This window comes from Rissa tridactyla, chromosome 9 (assembly GCF_028500815.1).
Source record: "Rissa tridactyla isolate bRisTri1 chromosome 9, bRisTri1.patW.cur.20221130, whole genome shotgun sequence".
Taxonomy (NCBI): domain Eukaryota; kingdom Metazoa; phylum Chordata; class Aves; order Charadriiformes; family Laridae; genus Rissa; species Rissa tridactyla.
Window position 1 is genome coordinate 47,151,153 of NC_071474.1, and position 19,000 is coordinate 47,170,152.

General features: G+C 43.8%; 1 protein-coding gene and 1 long non-coding RNA gene across 3 annotated transcripts in view; one reads left to right on the forward strand and one right to left on the reverse strand.

The window, feature by feature from the left end:
* LOC128914504 (uncharacterized) overlaps positions 1 to 19,000 on the forward strand; it is a 213,079-nt gene that overhangs the window by 123,574 nt on the left and 70,505 nt on the right. The window lies entirely within an intron of this gene.
* LOC128914501 (vascular endothelial growth factor receptor kdr-like) overlaps positions 1 to 19,000 on the reverse strand; it is a 140,440-nt gene that overhangs the window by 27,018 nt on the left and 94,422 nt on the right. The window contains exons 13-22 of one of the 2 annotated variants that reach the window (XM_054213539.1): positions 15,864 to 16,157; positions 13,587 to 13,733; positions 11,766 to 11,891; positions 11,549 to 11,655; positions 10,180 to 10,315; positions 9,093 to 9,197; positions 6,568 to 6,681; positions 3,058 to 3,146; positions 1,563 to 1,728; positions 912 to 1,009 (exon numbers count right to left, since the gene is read on the reverse strand). In XM_054213539.1, the coding sequence (XP_054069514.1) occupies positions 912 to 1,009; positions 1,563 to 1,728; positions 3,058 to 3,146; positions 6,568 to 6,681; positions 9,093 to 9,197; positions 10,180 to 10,315; positions 11,549 to 11,655; positions 11,766 to 11,891; positions 13,587 to 13,733; positions 15,864 to 16,157 (1,382 nt within the window). Of the gene's footprint in view, positions 1 to 911; positions 1,010 to 1,562; positions 1,729 to 3,057; positions 3,147 to 6,567; positions 6,685 to 9,092; positions 9,198 to 10,179; positions 10,316 to 11,548; positions 11,656 to 11,765; positions 11,892 to 13,586; positions 13,734 to 15,863; positions 16,158 to 19,000 lie in introns of both variants that reach the window. The other variant, XM_054213538.1, reaches the window with a different exon arrangement.

The window sequence follows — 19,000 nt, forward strand, 5'->3', positions numbered from 1 at the left end:
TCCTGTCTGGACAAGGAGCCACTGCCAGAGTTGAAAGCATGAGACCTCCTTTGGAAATGGAAAGATAAATGAACTCTTGCTGCAAGCAGGTTAGAGAAGGAAAATATGTGTGGGAACCTGCTGCAAATATAGTGTCATACGCAAAAGAGAAAATAACTCAGGGAGCAAGCTGAGTATTACAATTAGTTTTCTAATTTTTCCATGCGAAATAACTTTCACAGTTATGATGAGGCGGAGGGAATGCCATTTTCCAGTTGATTGTTCTGCGAGAAATTTGGGAGAGTTCAAAGAGCTGCAGCTACATTTGCAAATGCAGTTCCATGAGCGTGTGTGAGACGGGGGTAACTGCGGTTGCGATTTCTGTGTGTGCTACCCTGCTACTGTGTGGAAAGTGCAAGCTCTCCGCTTTGCGCATGCTTTTCTATGCGTATTACATGCAAGCATGCCACGGGCTACAAACATACTTTTTTTTTGTATCCAAAAGAGGCGCTAACTTTGCTGATAGTCTCCAACATTGCCGACAAGCTAAATAAATAGCTGGATACTCCCTCTTCATTTTTCAATAGTACTTTTGTTGACCGTACTAGATAGACCCCTCTCTATAAGAAGACTTTTCTGCATTTACTTATGAGACAGTTCCGTGAATTGTCTTACGGTCTGCATTCACTCCTTCTATCTAAACTCTCACGTTACAGGTGCCAGTCCTTGTCGCCAAGAACACGATGGATATTCCCGCACAGCTCCTTCAGTGCTACTTATTGCTTAACCACCAGAGCTAATGTTATCTCCCACACTTTAATATAAGAGCAAAAAGCAGATTACTCAGGCTCAAAAGTATATTTGAATTTCTTCGTATCAGATACTCATGATTCTGTGAAAGAAGTTCAGCCCTGACGTTTTAATGAGCTCACTTTTCGGGAGGCGAGAAACTCCATGCCTTTTGCCACTTGGAAGCTGTAGCAAATCAGGTCCTCCAAAGTCAGGGGCCGCTTGTACAGATCCTCAGCATCTAGGAGAGATCACAGACACAGTGAAACACTAGAGCAACTGCTCCAAACCTTTTTGGGACTGGTGCCACTTGCATGCGGATGGTCCCAGCCCTACATCTGAGTATTGTTACATGAGCTCTCTACTAGGATTACAACTCTGGTTTAGGAACCACTGACCTAGAGGCAGAAGATCAGATGATTAAAAAGGTTCCATCCAACATTAATCATGCCATTTAGCTATTGGGAAAAAACCAACATCTGGGGATAAAAGCGAGGGAAGTGTTTTATAGTGAGCGAGTGACAAGACTGGGGACAGACTGGCCCCACAAATCTTCTGCTAGAATATTGCTATTACCCCTCTTACACAACAGGAGCAGCTTTATACGCATATGGTATTGCACATCTCTTTTTGTGAGCAAGTTGGAATGAGGCACAGGCAAGAGAAAGAATTTGTGATTTCAGGAACAAGTCAAGCTGTATAAGGGCTAGTAAAGTGTGTGACTGTGTGTGGCACTAGCCAAGTAACAGAAATCTTTACAATAAAAAATCTGGGATTAGGTAGGTTTCTTTTACCTTCTTCATCATCTTCTGAATCGCTGTAACTCTTATCTTCAATAAATCCTGAGCTGGCAGAGCTTCCTGTGCTGGCCACACTCTCAAGGCGCCTCTTGATCAGTTCGGTCAAATCACTGTTGGACTCATCCAGACTTTTCTCTGCTTGGTCAGAGTTTTCCTGGGACTAGAAATGGTATAAAACTGATTTTTAGCTTTGGATGATGCAATGCCTGGGGATTCAAAATATGTAACAGAATGGCATACGGAGAAAGTGTCCTCTGAAGACGAGCTCAAAACATGTTTGAACATGATGTTCCGTGAATTGCAGAACTAATGAAGCCTGGTTTCCTATCTATTAATACAGAACCTCCCATTTACTGATAGCAGGATTCCACCATAAAGGTTAGCTGGGAGCTGGCCGGGTGAGACTGATAGATGAGCAAAGATATATTTTAATTCTGTACCTCTTGCTGTCTTAGGTAACCGTGTTAAAAATCACAGTTCAAGGTATGTGCATGAGGTGCAGTGAAATGCATCTGTCTCACCCTGTCCTGGGGAGCGAGACATAACCAGTCCCTGCAATTCATGAAAACAATGGTGAGAAAAGAAATTTTGAGTGACTGTACCAGGAAAATCTCCTTCTCGTACACAAAGTACCTTATGTACTTTTGTGCCTGTACACAATAGCTATAATAATAATAATAATAATGGAATCATCCAGGAAAATAATCTTGGGGAGGCTCCAGTTTCTGGCAGGGCTTAGATCAGAGAGCCCTTTCGATGCTGTATTTTCACAGTGAGGAGGGAGCCCCGTCCTCTCCCCAGCGCTGATTTCTGGCCTCCTGTGTCTTCCCCCATATCCTGCCCCCATTTGTGCTAGCACAAATGTTTGTGTGGATGCAGATAACCATTTGGAAACCAAAAGCATTTGGTTAATTGTAATGCAGACCGTGTTGGTGATCCAGTTCGCTGCATCTAGCACAGACTTTTAGGTTGGCACAGGGGAAGGGAGGGCACAGAAGATGGGAATGAGCAGATGATGGAGGAGTGAGCTGCTTTTGGTTGCTGGGAGGGTGGGTCTAGAAACAAAAATCCCCAAACTGGGCTTGTATTTTGGGAGGGTTCACCTTCTCCTAGTTCAGTTAATACCAGTTTTTCACTACTACTTTGTCACCCCCCTTGTGCTGGGTAGGATCTCGCAAGTAATCCCCTCTCTCTCTCAAATGCACTGGGCAGTCGGGATGGTGCAGGCCGGAGAACAGGAAACTGAGGGACTTGGGTATTTGCAACTAATTCTTTAGTAGGTGCTAGAAAAGAAGAGGATGGGAGTGAGATCCTACAGGGAAAAAAGATTCCTTTTCTTGTTCATACAAATTGAAATGTGGTGAGAAAATAACGTGCCTCTATAAATACCAAACTGTCTCAGTGCCAATGCAGAAAAAAAATCGATCTTGTGGTCAGGGGTTGTTAATTCTCTGCCTTGTGACTATGAGAAGCCCGTCATTTTTTTTACCTTGTACGCAATGAAATCTCCTCGTTTTCCTCTTAGATAGTTGGACAGATTTCCGTATTTGCAATATTCTACTATGACCATTAAAGGACCTAAAAAGACAGTGAAAGTCAAATGAGTTTTGAAGCACTGCAAAGCACTTAATGCTAACTTATCCTCACAAATCCTCTTCAAAAGAAGTAAATACTGTCATTCCTATTACACAGATAAGGAAATTAGGAAACAGAGAAGTGGCACTCCAGAAGCACACAATTGGTAGTGGATACGGAGAGAAGGGAATACTGCACTGATTCCTAGTTTTCCCCAGTAGATGGTAACAGTGGTATTTATTCCTTATTTATAAACCAAGGAAAATTCAGAATGATAAATAAGAATACACAATCTCATATGCTATTAGAGTTGCTTTACTCTATAGATAGATCCATAGCATGGAGCAGTCTTCATTTTTCTCTGCTGCCTTCACAGTTGTTTGTTTTGGGTGGAGCCGGTGCCACTGGAGGCAATAAAAGTATGAGGGATCATAGACAGAACTAACCCAAAAGTTACAAAAATATTTAGTCTGAAGTTTTGGAAAGCCTGGAAAGTCCTATCAATTTCTTCCTTTCTTATTTCTGTGCAAACTGCTGTAGAGTTCAGTGCAATTGCTGCTTTTATACAATTATGCATATTTTTAAGATCTGCTTGAAAATGCTTTTATGTTTCAGTGTGAGCTATTAGGAAAGGGAAAAGCTACATTCTTTGCCTTTAGCATAATCACTGTTTTTTGTAATCATCAAATGTAAGGCAAGGTGAAATTGTGGGACTAGAATGCATATAAGCATCTATTATTATGAATCCTAAGAAACCGTATTTCATGGCCAGAAAACTTTTTCTGTCTAGAAGGTCCATGGCTCAGACTTAGGAGTTTGAACTTCAAAGGAAAAGCGCCGAGAGCTGCACTTGGCCATGGGGAAGGAGGCAGCTCTACGCAGCACTTCTCTCTGCCTGTATCTGAAACGCATACACGGCTTGTACTGCAGTCTGCGCCTTGGTCCGGTCTGCGGCGTCGAGTATTGACCGAGAGCAGGGCTGTAAGGGAGAGCAGAGGGGTTGAGGAGGGAAGAGCGAACGTTAGAGATTCTGGTTGCTGCATCCTGTCTGAGACTGGGTGACAAGTACCGTTTGGAAGCAGGTCATCCCATTAAAAAGGAGATGGTGAATTCCAGCAATAATAACCAATAGCTTGACGATAACAACAATGCATATTTCTGCCAGGCTCTTTATTTGTACCAGTCCTATAGCACTTCTAGACTGAATACACACCTTTGGGCTCTTCAGGACTTCAGTTCCTAGTGACTACAGCTGTGACATGTTCAGCACCTGAGTCCCCTGCACCAGTAATTGCAAAAACACAACTGGCCCAAAACCAGTCAGGGGTTCCACTGCTGACCACACACCCTGCTCGCTTGGGCTTAAAGGCAGCAGTGCTGGGATCCCGCAGTGCACAGAGATCTCTGGGGTACGTGGTTCCGAAGAATCTAAAATCAAATGTGCCTCATGGATGCCCTGAGGAAATGCAGATTCCACTACAGCTTTAAAGCTCCGGTTAGTGATTTATTCATGTTTTTGAAATGCTTCCTAGACAAGGTCTCTCCATATTTTATTTCCTCATGGTAAAGCATATACTATGCGTTAGTTCTAACTACTTAACATCAGACACTTAGACAAGGTGTTAAAGTTTGTTATTTTTTATATTGTTAAAATAATATATGTGCATACTTAATATCAGTCTTCATCAGGAATACTCTTATATGGTCGCATAAAACCTAACAAGGAAAGAGAAAGTCCCGTATTCTGCAGTGGCAATTTAATAGTAACTCTTATCCCAGTGTCTGTCTTGAGAGCTCAAGGCTTTTTTGTCTTTAGCCTGCCGTTGCATTGCTCAAAGGTAAACGAACCAGCGCCTGCCGGGAGGCTCTTGGTGCCCTGCAAGGCCGTGCTGCACTGCCCTGCTCCGTCCCCTGCTCCCCGGAGGAATCGGTGGCTTCCTAGGCAGCCAGCAGGGAAGAGCGAGGGTTACCTCTTCACTCAGGAGGGCAGTCGGGATGGAGCAGGCTGGAGAATGGGAAACTGCGGGACTCCTAGGAGAAAAAGTTGCTCAGAAATTGGACAATCACAAGATTTCATCAGTTACTGTGATGTGTCTTACTATGCAACTAGAACTCTGTGGCTGAATTAGGGCTTTGATTAAAAACTGCTGACCTCTTAGTAATGGTGCCATGTTTTAGGCACCTGTTTGTGTTAATCCACCTCATTGACTTGACAGGAGAGTCACCAGCATTCATACTGTTACTTCCCCTCTACTCACAGTCCCAAGCAAAGACTACTTGCTTACATCTGAATCTTAAAAGCCTCCAGCTAAAGCTGGCCATCCTCCCATCCAAGCTTTTGGGGTCTGCAGTCCTGCAACAATTCCTGCAAGTTCCTTGTCCATGGCTCCCAGATTACAGCAGTATCTGGGGTTGCTGGCTGCTGACTGCTCCTTGAGGAACTGGGAGTATCTTGCTGGAGGGAAGATTTCTTTCCTGGCATCCTACCAAATCTACCTCACTGAAGTTTTCTTTTTTTCCCCCGTGACTGGACAACTACATGTTCTTGAGGAAGATGATAGCTTCAGAGTCTCAGATGACAACAGATGTGTACGCCATCTCTCTCACACTTTCCCCTTCATTTATTTTACTCTGGTTTCTTTGTCCTCAGCTCTCCTAAATCTGTCCTTTGGGTATTGTTTTGAAGGTTCATTGTAAGCAGTAAAGAGGCATCTCTGAGAGTTGTTACCCTGAAGTTAAAGCACTGTATAGTAACAGACAAGGATGCTTTGTATGACAGTATGGGAAGGGATGTTTTAGTGACAAAGGCCTAAGATTTATGGAGTCCTTTGTTTAAATCTGCACTTTGCAACAGATTCTTTGTGTGATGTACAGTCAGTTATGTCAGCTCAGCCCCCTGGAAGTCCATGCTGCTGCTCCATTCAGCTTTGGACTGCCTCGGGCTTCCTGAATACTAGGCAAAAAATGCCGGCATTTGCCTGGCAAGAGTGAAGTGCTTGGGAAAGGAGGAGGCCCCAAGGAGTGCTCAGCCTGGTGCATCCTCCTGATAAGGCAGGGAAGAAGAGGGAGAAGAACCTTTGAAGTGATCAGTAGTGCCTATGTGGAGGAATTGGGCGCCTTATTGCAATTAAGGGTCCTGCCTCCCTTCAGTCCATAATCCCTTTTGGAAACAAGCTTACGGAGGACAGAGAAAAATAAAATAGAGAAGTGACACCACTGTCTGGGAGAAGATGTTCAGAAACCATTGATGAGATGTGGCTGTATTCTGCAGGAGCAGAAGCTCGTATGAGCAGAGAGGTAGAAATGTTTGTGCCTTCATTAACTGCGTGGGTGTGAGACTTGGGATCCACCACAGATACACCCAGACACCATTGTGTTTGAAAAGAGTTTCTTCTTTGATCCTGATATACCAAGGACTTCTCACCTCCAGCTTTAGTGCAGGCTCCCAGCAGGTTGACTACATTCAGATGATGTCCTATATGGATGAGGATCTTCAGTTCAGACATTAAAGCCTTGCATTCGTTAGTAGTTGCACATTCTGCTTAAGATAAACAGGAAAAAATCATCTTTACACAACAGGATATTTTTAACAGGACACAGCAAGATCCTGTTTATACTTGGAAACAAAGCCCACCCAGGTTACTTGCAGTATCTTTGCTTTTCAGACTCTTAAACAGATAATAATTCATCCGTTTCATTGTCTATTGACCTTTATGAAGTGGAATAACACTTTATCTTTTGGGTGACTCTTCCTTTCTCTAGCATGGGTTATGGAGGGTTACTGTCCTGCAGGAGAACCCTCCCCCCAGAGCACGTACCAGAGAGCCTTCGCAAGGACTGGATTTTGCAAGCTTAGCAAAGGAAGAGCAAACAACTACAAGCAACAATAGCACGCAGAAGAACGTGCTCCTCCATCTCTAATGGTGATGTGCAGTTCAGTAGTAATTCTTTACAATACCTCAGAACATATTTTCCCACAGTACTGAGCAACTCTCCACTGCAGGTGATGGAGGAATCCAACATGTCTGTGAGTTGGGTCCCAGAATGTACTGGAGGATGTACAGCATAACTAAATCTCAGCCCTGTGAGGTCTCAGGGACCCAAGAAATATGTTTTCCAGCAAAGCAGAGGGGGCCATATTTGTGTGTGAACCATGAACTCGACACTTGATGAGACGTTGGCTAGCCAGTTCTACTGTACTTTCCTTCTCTTTTGCTGCCAAAGCTAAGGAAGGCACTTTCAGACCAGAACATTGTTCAGATCCTGGCTTGTTTCCTCTACCTTCTTTCCAAAACTTCCATGATGTGTTTTAACAAAAGGGGCTGCATCCTGCTTCCTCTGTTTTTGCCTTTGCATCATGTAAGATTTAAATATGAAGAAACAGTTCCATAATAGATCATTTGGTGTGACAAATGTAACCTCTTTATCTGTTTGTAGAATTCTCCAGAAACAAATCTTTCACCAAATTGTGTCATAAAGAAGGAACTATTCCAAGCCCAAGATCTCTTCAGTCAACAGTGTTTGTAGGTGGGTGTGTACATGGGTGGTATTACTCCTGATTTACCCTGGCATGAGCTGGGACACACGCCTGGCAAAATCTAAACGGAACAGGTTCCCAAGTGTTGCAGATAATCTTGCACATTACATTCAACCTAGAACTGATACCAGCCTACTTCATGAAAACATCAGATAATGCTACAATGACAGTATTTCAGACATTTCTAGAGCCTTTTTTTTTTTTTTTTTTTCTGAATGGATTGCCTCACACTGGAGAATCTGCTTTATTCAGGAAAGTGATGAATTATGGACACGTTAGTTGGGGAGGGACAGGTTAGACCCAGAGGCTGCTGCCTCCACTGAGGGAGGAAGGGGTAAAATGGTGGAGGAACTGTCAAATAGTTCGTTGAATATGTGCAGGCAGGGTAGAGTTGACATGAGGATCAGCTGGGAAGCACAGTGTGGAGGTGGATGAAAACCCAGAGCTATCCAGGGCAGTGAGTTTTGGATGGAGAATGGAATATGTCTGGATCAGGGGCTTCTAGGATATTTCTGAGATCTGAAGATGGGCATGGAACAGAAGAAACAGCAGCAGGAGAGAAGATGATCTGAAGATCTACTGACTAATGCAGAGTAGGGAGACCAGATTTGGAGGAGGTCCAGACAGATGACAAACTGATGTTTTTGAAATTTCAGAGAGATGGGAAGTAGCAGAGCATCAGGAGAGGCAACTAGCAACAGAAGCCAAATACCATGATAGAAGAGAACTTCCTGAATCATGGCATCGCAGGGGTTAATAGTGTCATGCAGCAGCAATGCAGAGCAATATGGGCTATGAAAAGCCATCCAGTGAGCATCGATTTACCTTTCAAAAAATCCTAAGTGAACGGTTAAAAACCTCCATCTCAAGTAGTGAATGTACTGGCTGATGCATTTATTCATAAGCTGTCTGCAGAGGCTTTGTAAGTAAATACAATATGAAAGAATAGTCTCCAAGTTCCCCCCCTTACCCACCACTGAATGGTAAAAGCTTTCCTTAATTTCAATAATTGCAAGCAAGTTGTCTCTAATTCGCTCCCTTGGCATGGCTTTTTTTTCAACCCCTTGAACTGTTCTACATCTGGAAGGGCCGTGATCGAAGGCTGAGATCCAATTTCAGACTATCTAATGTAATTACATTCTGTAATCTGTTTCCCTCCTAACCCCACAGACCTGGAAGCTGCTGTTTTCCTCCTCTAGGAATACAAGACTTAATCAGCAGCACAGCACAGAGCCCGCTTGTCATTTCCTACACGTTAACTTCTACAGTATAACGACTAATTGGTCCCATATGACAAACCCACTCCCTTCTGAACACAATGAACGTGGGACTGGTTTGGAGCTGAGAACTGGAAACCTCATTGCCCACAGGTTCCCTGAGGAGTCTTGTGAGAATCTCGGAGGGATATGTACCTTTAAGCATTTTTACGGCAACTGTTTTGCAGGTTGAAGATTTATCAATGCCAAAAGCAGACGCCTCCACCACCTTCCCAAAAGCACCATGACCCAGTGTTTTACCTAGAGAAGCAAGAGTCAAGAATGAGCCAAAGGGACTTACGACAGTCTGCATCAGATAAGAGGGAAACGTGCATTCTCAGCTGTGCAAGAAATACAAGGCTCCAGTGCCCAGGCACAACGTAGACGTAGACCGACAGTCAACAGAAGCCTGTATCGCATATTTGCAGTATATGGATATAAGGGGTATGATTTATATCCATATGACTTTAATGCAATACAGTATGTGATAGGACAGAGTGGAATAAATAAATCTGGATTCAGCTTAAGGGTAAAAACATTACACACAGTTGTCCTGAAGCCCAGGAAATTTTGGGTTAAACGTAGAATTGTGGAAGCCTGATCTCTATGAATCGCAGTCATGGAGATAGCCAGCTATGGCACTCAGGCAGTCAGAACCCTTTAACCCTTCAGTTATTGACGTTTATTTGACATAAAAGCTATTCTAAATGGAATTTAAGGTTATAATATTTCTTTATTTTCCCTTTCATTTGAATTTTTCTGCCTGTATTACCCAGCGTGCTCTTCATTTTTTCATAGTAGCTCTTTACAGTTCAAAGCCAAGTTCAAATGACTGATAAGGAATTGATTATTTGATGAATTGACAGATTTCTTCAAAATGAAATTCACTGAGAGACTGTCACCTTTCAGATTGACTTCTCTTTCCCTGTTCCTCTGTGGGTGTGAAACCACCCTTTTGGCAGGGACTGTACCTGGAGGTACCTTTCTTCCCTGTCAAGAGTTTGGCTTCACTTCTGCAGGAAAGAAAAAGAGGTGGTAGCTACTTTGAGAGACACAACACCTTTGCTTTTCTTACCAAACCCCTTGTTTCACCCCCCATTAAGGATGATCCTGAATTCCGTGACTCACTGCCAGTTCTGGCACTGAATGATAGGCTGCTTCTTGGGTTATACAACAGATCCACTGAAACTGAGGAGCATTAGAAATGATCATTCGTTACAGTAATAATACCTAAACGACTCACCCAGCCGCAGTCTGTCTCTTGGGAACTCCCATTTACTGCTGTCGTAGGGAAGACGGTCACACTGCTCGTCAAGAGGCATTTCCTCTGGATCCATTATAATTGACAGGTATCCTGTTTTAATATCTGTTGCATCAGGCTAAAAACAGGGTGTGGAGAAATTATTCACAGTATTTACCCTGCGATTCTAATGGGAGAGAGCTGTCGTCTACAAGACTGAGTGCTGGCTGGGGAGTTCCCTGAGTTCCAGACTTAGCTCTGAAATTTATTCTTAACCATGAATGCATCCCTTCAGCTTCCTGCCTCTCTTTTTTTTATATATCTGAGAAATAAATGTTTAGGTATGCCTGCCACTCATGGGTGTTGGGAAGAGTCACTGATTAATGTTGGTAAACACTCTGAGGACGTAAAATCTATTGCTGTCGTCTACCTGTATCTATTAAAGGAAATCTGTGCTTTTCTATGGGAGCTCCATGAGTTGCATTGCCTGGTGCACTATGGAGCGTTTTGGCATTTTCATCGTGTTTTGTTTTGCAGTCTTGATTCTCCAGTTATCCACTTGATGGCTATTGCTTATTACAATTTAAAATTGCTTGAAAGCTGCTACTTCTAATGCTCCTAAGTGAGAAATTGTGATTTGGTGGGTCCTGTGAGCAGACTTGCACAGGTATAAAATCTAATAGGAAATTCAGCGTTGTCCACAACTCTGTTAAACTGAAGCCAAGGAGGAAAACATGAATTTAATCACTCGCAACAGGAGGGGAAGTTTTTCTCAACTATTGAGGATCGGCCCCGGGGCTGTAGTTTGTGGCGCTTCAGAGCAGAGAGCTGCAGTTGCCTTTCTGTTTGCTGTCTGTTTTAGGAAAAACAGACCTAAATTCCCTGTAACTTTACTGAAACTTTAACTTTTTGAGTCACAAAAGGGAGGTGGAAGAATAGCAAGACTTGGAGACAAGATAAGCTGTATGGTTTGAGCTCATTTCTAGAGCAAACATCCTAGGATCTTTCTTAAAACAGGGCCCCCTTTAATATCTATGTTTCAGAGAAATCTCTTTGGATAAGTGCTGAAATCAAGCCCTTGTTCTAGGAGATTTAGGATTTTTTCCAGTTTCCTAAGCTTGCAAGCCCGTTTGACTCATGAAGAGGGAGGACCCTGATTTGATGGTACCATGGAAGTGGGTAGAAATCTCACAAGTGCAAGTGATCCCTTGAGAAGTCACAAGACTATCAGCAGAAATCTTGGACTGAAATTTTATATGAACATTTTGCAGTTTTTCTACCATCTGTCCTGAACATTTGGCTCTAAACTCCGATGCTACGCATAAACTGGGCCCGGTCCCAGAGCCTTTGTGCAATATGGAAGCTCTCTTACCTTTCTCAGTTTCCGAATGAATAGGGTCAGAAGAAGCCAGAAGAGGGTAGCAGCTAGACCAGTGCAGACCAAAATGATAACTTCGATGTTGGATTTCTCCTCTGAACCTGTAGGTTAAATGTATAACCAACTTTGAAATGCAGCTAAAGTCCATGACTGAACAATAGTTCTCATCAGTCCAACACAATATATGTGTTTCCCCTTGCTTGGAACTCACCTTGTATTTTGATGAAGGCTGATGTGCTGTCTTGGCCCATGTCGTTGGATGCCTTGCACTCATAGAGCCCTTCATCGTCTTTTTTCACTCGCTCAATAACCAAGGTATTATTTTCCATGGAAATTCCTGTTGTAAGAGATATTGGTTAGTATTATCAAGATAACCTACGTGCCTACAAATGCTTTTAGGAGTCAGAGAACTGAGAGGCAGCTCCCATCCGTGCAGGCCTGGTACACACTCTTGTTAGGAGGCATTTTAATAACATACTCCTCATTGTGGTCTGGCAACAACCTTTCCTGATATTTTTCTTTCTCCTCAATACCTGTGTAAATTGCTTGGGGATCATTTAACCAACAGCAAACGTTAATTTATTGTGAGCAGACAGAGCCTGAGAAAACTTCTATGGAAGTAAGTGAAGTGATGGGAAGAGAGGTTTTCCAATGACAATAAGATACACCGAAAAAAGGTAGCTCAATGAAATTATTGGAGAAAGTTGATGTGAGTGATGGGAGGAAGTGGTGGGAGTTGTAACGCGTAGAACATGGAAATCAGGCTATGCACATGCCTGGAAAAATCACTGCATGGAGCAGTCCTGGATTCACAGGCAGCCAGGGGCTGGAGGTAGAATGGGAAGAGAGAGGTTGCCTAAATATGACCTGCGTGAGGCTCTTCTGCGTTTAATTTTCCTGATTAATTTTCCACATTTAATTTTTCCTGATATGTGGCACAAAACTGAGAGCTCATCCATTTCGTTAAGGATATCTTTGGGGCAGAAATAGGGAGACAGGTCAGGCTTTGAATCCGAAGGGGAAGGACATTTTGAGTTTTCGGGTGTTCTGCCTATGAATCCTGTTGTTGTTAACAAGAGTACTGCACGTAACTTGCCATGCGCTGTGCTGAAATATTTACCCTGAGGTGTTTTTTTCCAAATATTTTATTTATGTTTCCATTGGTTGGATGAGTTACATGCTTGTCCCTCTAGAATTATTTATAAAATTTCAGTAGCTATAAAAGAGTTTCAGAACAGTCTGATCTGAATTATGGATGATCCTAGATTTCCTACCTAGTCCAAATTAAAGTCACAGGACCAGCTACTGACATGAGATTCTCCAGTACTTATTGGAGATCTCAGGACAGAGAGCTGAGAGGGAATTTCAGGCTGAGGTAAGGGAGCCCGTGCTCCCTGCCCATGGTAGCACCATTCCTCTACTGCTCTGTACCAGTGGAGCGAGAGCACATTCTCGTTACTGTCTGGTGGGAGACAAAGAAAGGATGTGCAATATGCCGTGGCATGCCCTGGACCTGGCTGGGAGGTGGCTTCCCCCTGTTTGCTGCAGTATATTCTGATCAGGCCCCAAGGATATCTAACGGTTCGGGCTTGTGTTTTCAGACCCACCTGACAAGCAGGTACAGTCTGTCTCTGTTTTGTACACAAGCCGTTGTCTCGCCCAAGCAGAGTGAACAGCCGCACGCTGTACTCCTGGATGTACTAATGCTGTGCTAATGTATGCAGACTATCTGGCTGACTCTGCAGGCGCGAACGCTGCCACGCGCGGAAGGCGAGCTGCATAAGCAGGCACTGGGCGGCAACCGGTTGGTAGCTTTGACCTCAAAGTCCAAGTTGGAGCCTGCTGCAGTGGTCTGATATATTTGGGTTTTGTGGGTGTTTTCTGAGGCCGTGTGTACCGTCCTGACTCAGCCATGCTTGCAGTAGCTGTGGAGTTGTAGGTCCTGTGTTTGTGGGGAACCTGAAAGTCTGTTATCCTGTGTTACGTACGATACCACAGCATACCACTACCCTCGAGGAGCAAATGCACTCACCTGATGCTGCTGAAATGGGGTAGCCGTTCTTCCTCCATGTAATCTGAGGTTCTGGCGTTCCACTGACTTTGCACTCCAGAATGATCTTGCCGCTGATGTTAACCTCCAGATCCGTGAGGTTTTGTATCACATACGGCGCTGCCTTTGCTACAGTCACAAAGAACACAGTACACAGTAAGATTTCGGAAGGTCCCTGCCTCAGCTCTGCCATCATCTCTCCTTTGCCACCTGTGTGGCCTCTCTGGGCTGGAAGTGGCAAAGATTGGGTTGATGAGTGGCAGCAAAAATAATCCCCCAAAAGATTATGGGAGGAGAGGGTGAGGTTTTTTGGCTTGTTTTCAAACTGTCTAAGCTTAGATTCGGCTTCAGCTTGAACCTCCCTGAGCTTCTCATCCTCTGAAGAAAACAGGACAGTGAGTGGGTAGAGCAAATGGAGAGCGAATACAAAAAAAAGAAAGGAGGGTGGCAAAGAGGAAACAGTTCTAAGGATTTTATGTTCTCCGTCATGAGTGCAGTTATCTACTTACTACAAAGCATGTTAAACTCCACTTTATGTTCATTTATAAAAGGTACAGGAAATCAATGAATAAAATCACAAGCACAGCATAAAGAATACATAAAACCTGCAATAAGGGCAGTAGCTGATGGGTGTTAGTATATTTAAAAGACCTGGTTTGTACAGGGGAAGGAGGGCTGGTTTGGAGGGGCATTTCCACGTGTGTTCTCCAGAATTGCCTCTCTGACGTGTGCCAGACAAAAACCAGACCCCAGTAATTCTCAGAAGAATGTGATTAAGGTTCCAGTTCTCCATGGATGTATTCCCAGTTTAGCTGTGTTTTTCCCATAGCCATCTTGTGTAGGCGTCTGCGTAGGTGGAAATTTGACTAAACGAATAAAAATATCTGCCAGGGGAGAGAAAAGTGAATTGCCTGAATGCAGAGTGCAGAGAAAGCCCAGTGTCTCTGTGTCAGATGGTGCTGACAGGTGGCTCCGGTGCCGGCTGTGGGGACAAGCCAAACCACCAGCACTCTGTAATACCGGGGTGAGATTCCTTTCCTTCCTCCGCACTTGAGGAAGAGGCAGGTGCTCATGCCATTCCTTAAAATAAATCACCTCCCACTCAGGTAGCAGAGCTGTGCCAGCCACAGCTGGGGCCGGGGGGAGGACGTTCTCCCTGTGTGAGTGCCTGCCTGGAGGCGGATGGGGGTCCCAGAGGGGTCTTGACTATGGGGTAGGAGATCGTGTGGGAAACGTGCTCCTTCATTTAACCAGGGATGAAGCCAGCACTGCATGGCCTGGTTTTCACCTAAGTGACAAGTGCTTATGGCAGCCTTCAGTGTCTCATTAGCCATTAATCTAAGTGGAGAAGCCAATTTGAAAATCACTGTCTAATTCAGCTTCTGAAAGACTCTGTCTTCTGAACCCTGGTTTGCTGCTGTTTATTTCAGTTCTACTCCATTTCTGTGCTTTGGGTGTTTCTTCACCAGTGGAAGGTAGCTAATGAATTCATCTGTTCCAGCAGCACTTTTTCTTCTCAAAAGGCTTAGACCCGATCACTCACTTTCTTCACTGTGAAGCAGAAGAAACTTCACTAAGTTTTAGCGAGTTTCTACCAGAAGTGTCCTGCCCTTTATATTCACATAGCCAAAGAAACCAGGCTTCAGGATCTGTAGTGTTAGTATTTTTATGAAAATAAAAGAGTTGGGGGGTTGGATATAAGTAAGAAAATACTGTTATTACAACAAAGTACATCCCAGTTACGCAGAATAAATGGTACATGTCACTCGATTACACACTTGACCAGTGACATTTGTGACTACATCTGCTGGGTCTAAGTCTGTTTAGGCATCGATATCATCCTGGCAGCTGTAAGTGGGCCAAGTCTTCTACCAAAGTCATAGAGATCTGGGGTGACGGTCCCAAGTGATAGAGTTGTGCTGTTAGTAACATGGTGGGCGATGCCTTTTCTCCTCAGTCAACGCTATATCTGCACCCAGCATGAAGTTAGGAAGGTGAAACACAACTGAAATCACCTTTATGTGTAAGGCAAATATTTTATACAAACCCAGCAGGGCCCGGATGAGTAATAGGTGTCAATCCACATACAGTAATGCGAAAAAACCCCAAACCAGAGCACAAAGTCTATATATTAGGAGAATCCCTAAGAAATGCTGGGCACCTTCTGCTTTGAAAGGCTTCCAATGGAGCAGCAGATGCCCAGCATTCCTGCTCCTGCAGCAGGGCGATAGCACGTCCCGCTGCTGTTTCGGGACCTACCTCTGACGAGGAGCCGAGTGTGCTGTTCCAGCGTGTCGGTGCTGTTGTGCTGGTTCTGGGCTCTGCACTTGTAGAGCCCACTCTGTTCCTTTGTGACATTAGTAATGACCAGTGTCAAAGAAATGGAATAGTTGTCAGTTTTCTTGATCAGCGAGTTACCGAGAGCCGCCTCTGAGGAGGGGTAGTACCAGGCCAGGTGGCTGTAGATGTACTTGGAGGCCCGGCAGGTCAGCCGGGCATCGTTCCCCACAATGGTTGTGACTTGTGGGTCTGTTTGCAACCCAAATGGCACATCTAGGAGGAAAAGAAAACACGTTTACAATGGAATCCCGACTGAGAAGATCGTTGGCTGCCTGGTGGCAACTTGATGGTCAAATTTCAAAGGACAGCCATAATGGAATGAGCCAATTTTAATGATACCCGCATCTGCATGTGCAAACAGGCACTCACACTTGTGAATTAAGTAAGTAGGAAGTACCTCTCATGATGCAGTGCTGACCTGTGGTAGTCTGGCCCTCAGTATTCTAAGCATTCCATTTTCAAGTAATGAATCGCAAGTTTATAAATAGAAGCAGTTAATGGACTAACAGAGTTTAATCAAGAGAGATTTCTATCCAGGTAGACAAATGTGTTCATGAGCTCTTCTCTTTCTATCTGCAATCAGTGCTTGAAAGTATAATTGCATAAGAATAGAGAGACCTATTCCCATTTCTCAGAAGTAACACAATCTTCCCGATTCTCTCCTATTTCAACTATGCCAATATTTATTTTCATCACATGTGCCTTGGTGGATATTTACTTGATCACTGAATGGATTAACTGATCTAATGATGTATGAGTCCTTGAGGCCTTTCTATTTAGCAGAGAAATACTTTAAGGCATGAGTCCAATCTATCCACAAAAGAGTAAGCTGTTTCTTACTATATTTTTAGTAACTTTTCACTCCAGAAAAAAAGTCAGTTTTCCCAAAGTGGCGAACTGAACCCATTTGAAGACAAGAAAAAATGTTTCTGAGTAGGATGCCAGAGCCTGGCCTACAGACACATTCCTATTACTGCATTAGCCGCCAGAGACCTACGATTAAATTGTGTCTGAAAGATATTCTTTCCCTTTTTTGTTCTGTTAGTTTCAGTGATCTATCCACCCAACAGACTTGAATAAAAGCGCACTGATGACCACAGTGACCTGGAATTATTCTTCTGTCTGCTAGGTCAGGATCTTCAAGCAGCTGAGAGTTATGAGGAACCCTTATAAATTTTACCAGGGGATGGGACACTTTGGGAGGAGTTGCTCTGGATTACCTTCTGAGCATGAATGCTGCTTGCAGTAGATCTGATAGATTATTGCTTCAGTACCAAGCTGCTAGTAAGATGCCTTCTCAAGGTAGGATGAAATGGATGGTACTTTGAGAAGGACAGAAGTTAAAGGGGAGCAAGTACTCATTGCACTTGCAATCTGACAAATTCCACATGGGAGCTGGAATTTGACCAGGGGCTCACACTGCAAACTCTTGCAAAAAGTTCTGCTGAAGCTGTAGTTGAGCATAAATAGCAAGGCTGTTGAAATAACCAATCTGACTTATAATACACCATATATTATATAAAATACAGAGCCCTGAAGGAACTTTCAGATATGATTAAAAGTCTCTCTTCTTCACAAGTCATCTGGAATAGAACCAATAAACTTTGCTTCATGGTTTTTAAAGACTGGCACCAGATATGTTTTACAAGAGACCCAAAAAGAGAAGAGACCCCTCAGGCCACAGCTGTGGAAATTGTTATTTTTCTTTTCTTTCCTTTTCATGAAATTTCGGTTTACTTTATGCAGTGTTTTGTTAGGCTCGGTTGCTCTCTTTCTTGCTTAGTGCGAGCTGTATGCTCAGACTGACTTGTGTAATGTATCTGTTCTTCACATCTGATGTCCTGTGGTTCCAACATGTCAAGATGATGCTTATCAAAAAGGGGGGAAAGTCTGAGGCCAGAAGAACTTCTCCAAACAGGAAGAATTAAGGTCCAGTGAAAACACTGGGATGTGGCGTGAGCAGCACCTCTCCTGAATCTGACCAACCAACATAGGGAAAAAGGAAAAAGCACCCTTTTATTTGCCTTTTTCTGAGTTTCTCTTCTAAGCATTTGCTATTTGTTCCGACAAGAGTGATAGTACTAAGCTAGATGGATCTTTGGTTAGACGCAGTAAACTCAATGGTCTGGGAGTTCTCTTGAGATCCCCTCCACCCTGACTCGTCCTGTGATCTTAAGTGCTGGCTCTCAGTGAAAGTAAAAAGGGATTCCGGGTAAAGTGATAAGGTAGGAATTTGATGACGTTACCCGGGGTGAAACACAGTGAACCCCTGTAAATCTGCTGGGCAAGCTAAGCCTTGGCCTGAAGCGGTTGGGCTGGCAGCCCCGTTTGCCCTTGCCTCTGCCTCTCGGGAAGCCTTTCCTTCGGGAGAATTTCTTCTTTACAACCTGCAGCCTCGTTTGTTTTGCAGGTGAGTTTCCCTGAAGGCTGTGGGAGAAAGCCCACCCCAGGGGAAAGAAATACCGCGTCTCTTGGGAGAAGGGAATGGCTTGTGTATGGCAGGGACAGCATGGGCTGGAGTGCCCAGAGATCTCTGATGTTTTGGTGCAAATTCCCGGTTAATTTGATGTGTTGATTTCCAAACCCTAAATTGTGAAGGATGCTCGATAGTTTCACCTTGCTGCTGGACTTCACCAGTGCAGGGCTTTTTCTACCAACTTAACATTCTGGGAGCAGAGGCCTGGCTTGTTTTTCTTATCATTTCTTCTACTGACATTTTTTATTTAGCATTTTGAATATTTTTAGCTGGAACCTGTGCTGTTCTCTTCCATCTTGTTAGCCCTTCAAGAAGCTCTTTCAGCTCTGATAGAATATTCATTGATTTTCATTACAGTGGAAGGAAAAAGAGAGAGAGAGAAAAGTCTCTCTTGCTCTCCTCTCTCTTTTCTCCTCCTACCTGGATTATCTGGGGAATAACTGCAGCCTTGAGAGCACATTATAAGTCAGTTCATCTCTTAGACTACTTTGCTTACACAATCTTGAACCTGAGCAGTGATTAACTTCCTCTCTCTGAACAGATACAGTGTTTTATACGACTCCTAATAAGTTGGCTAAAA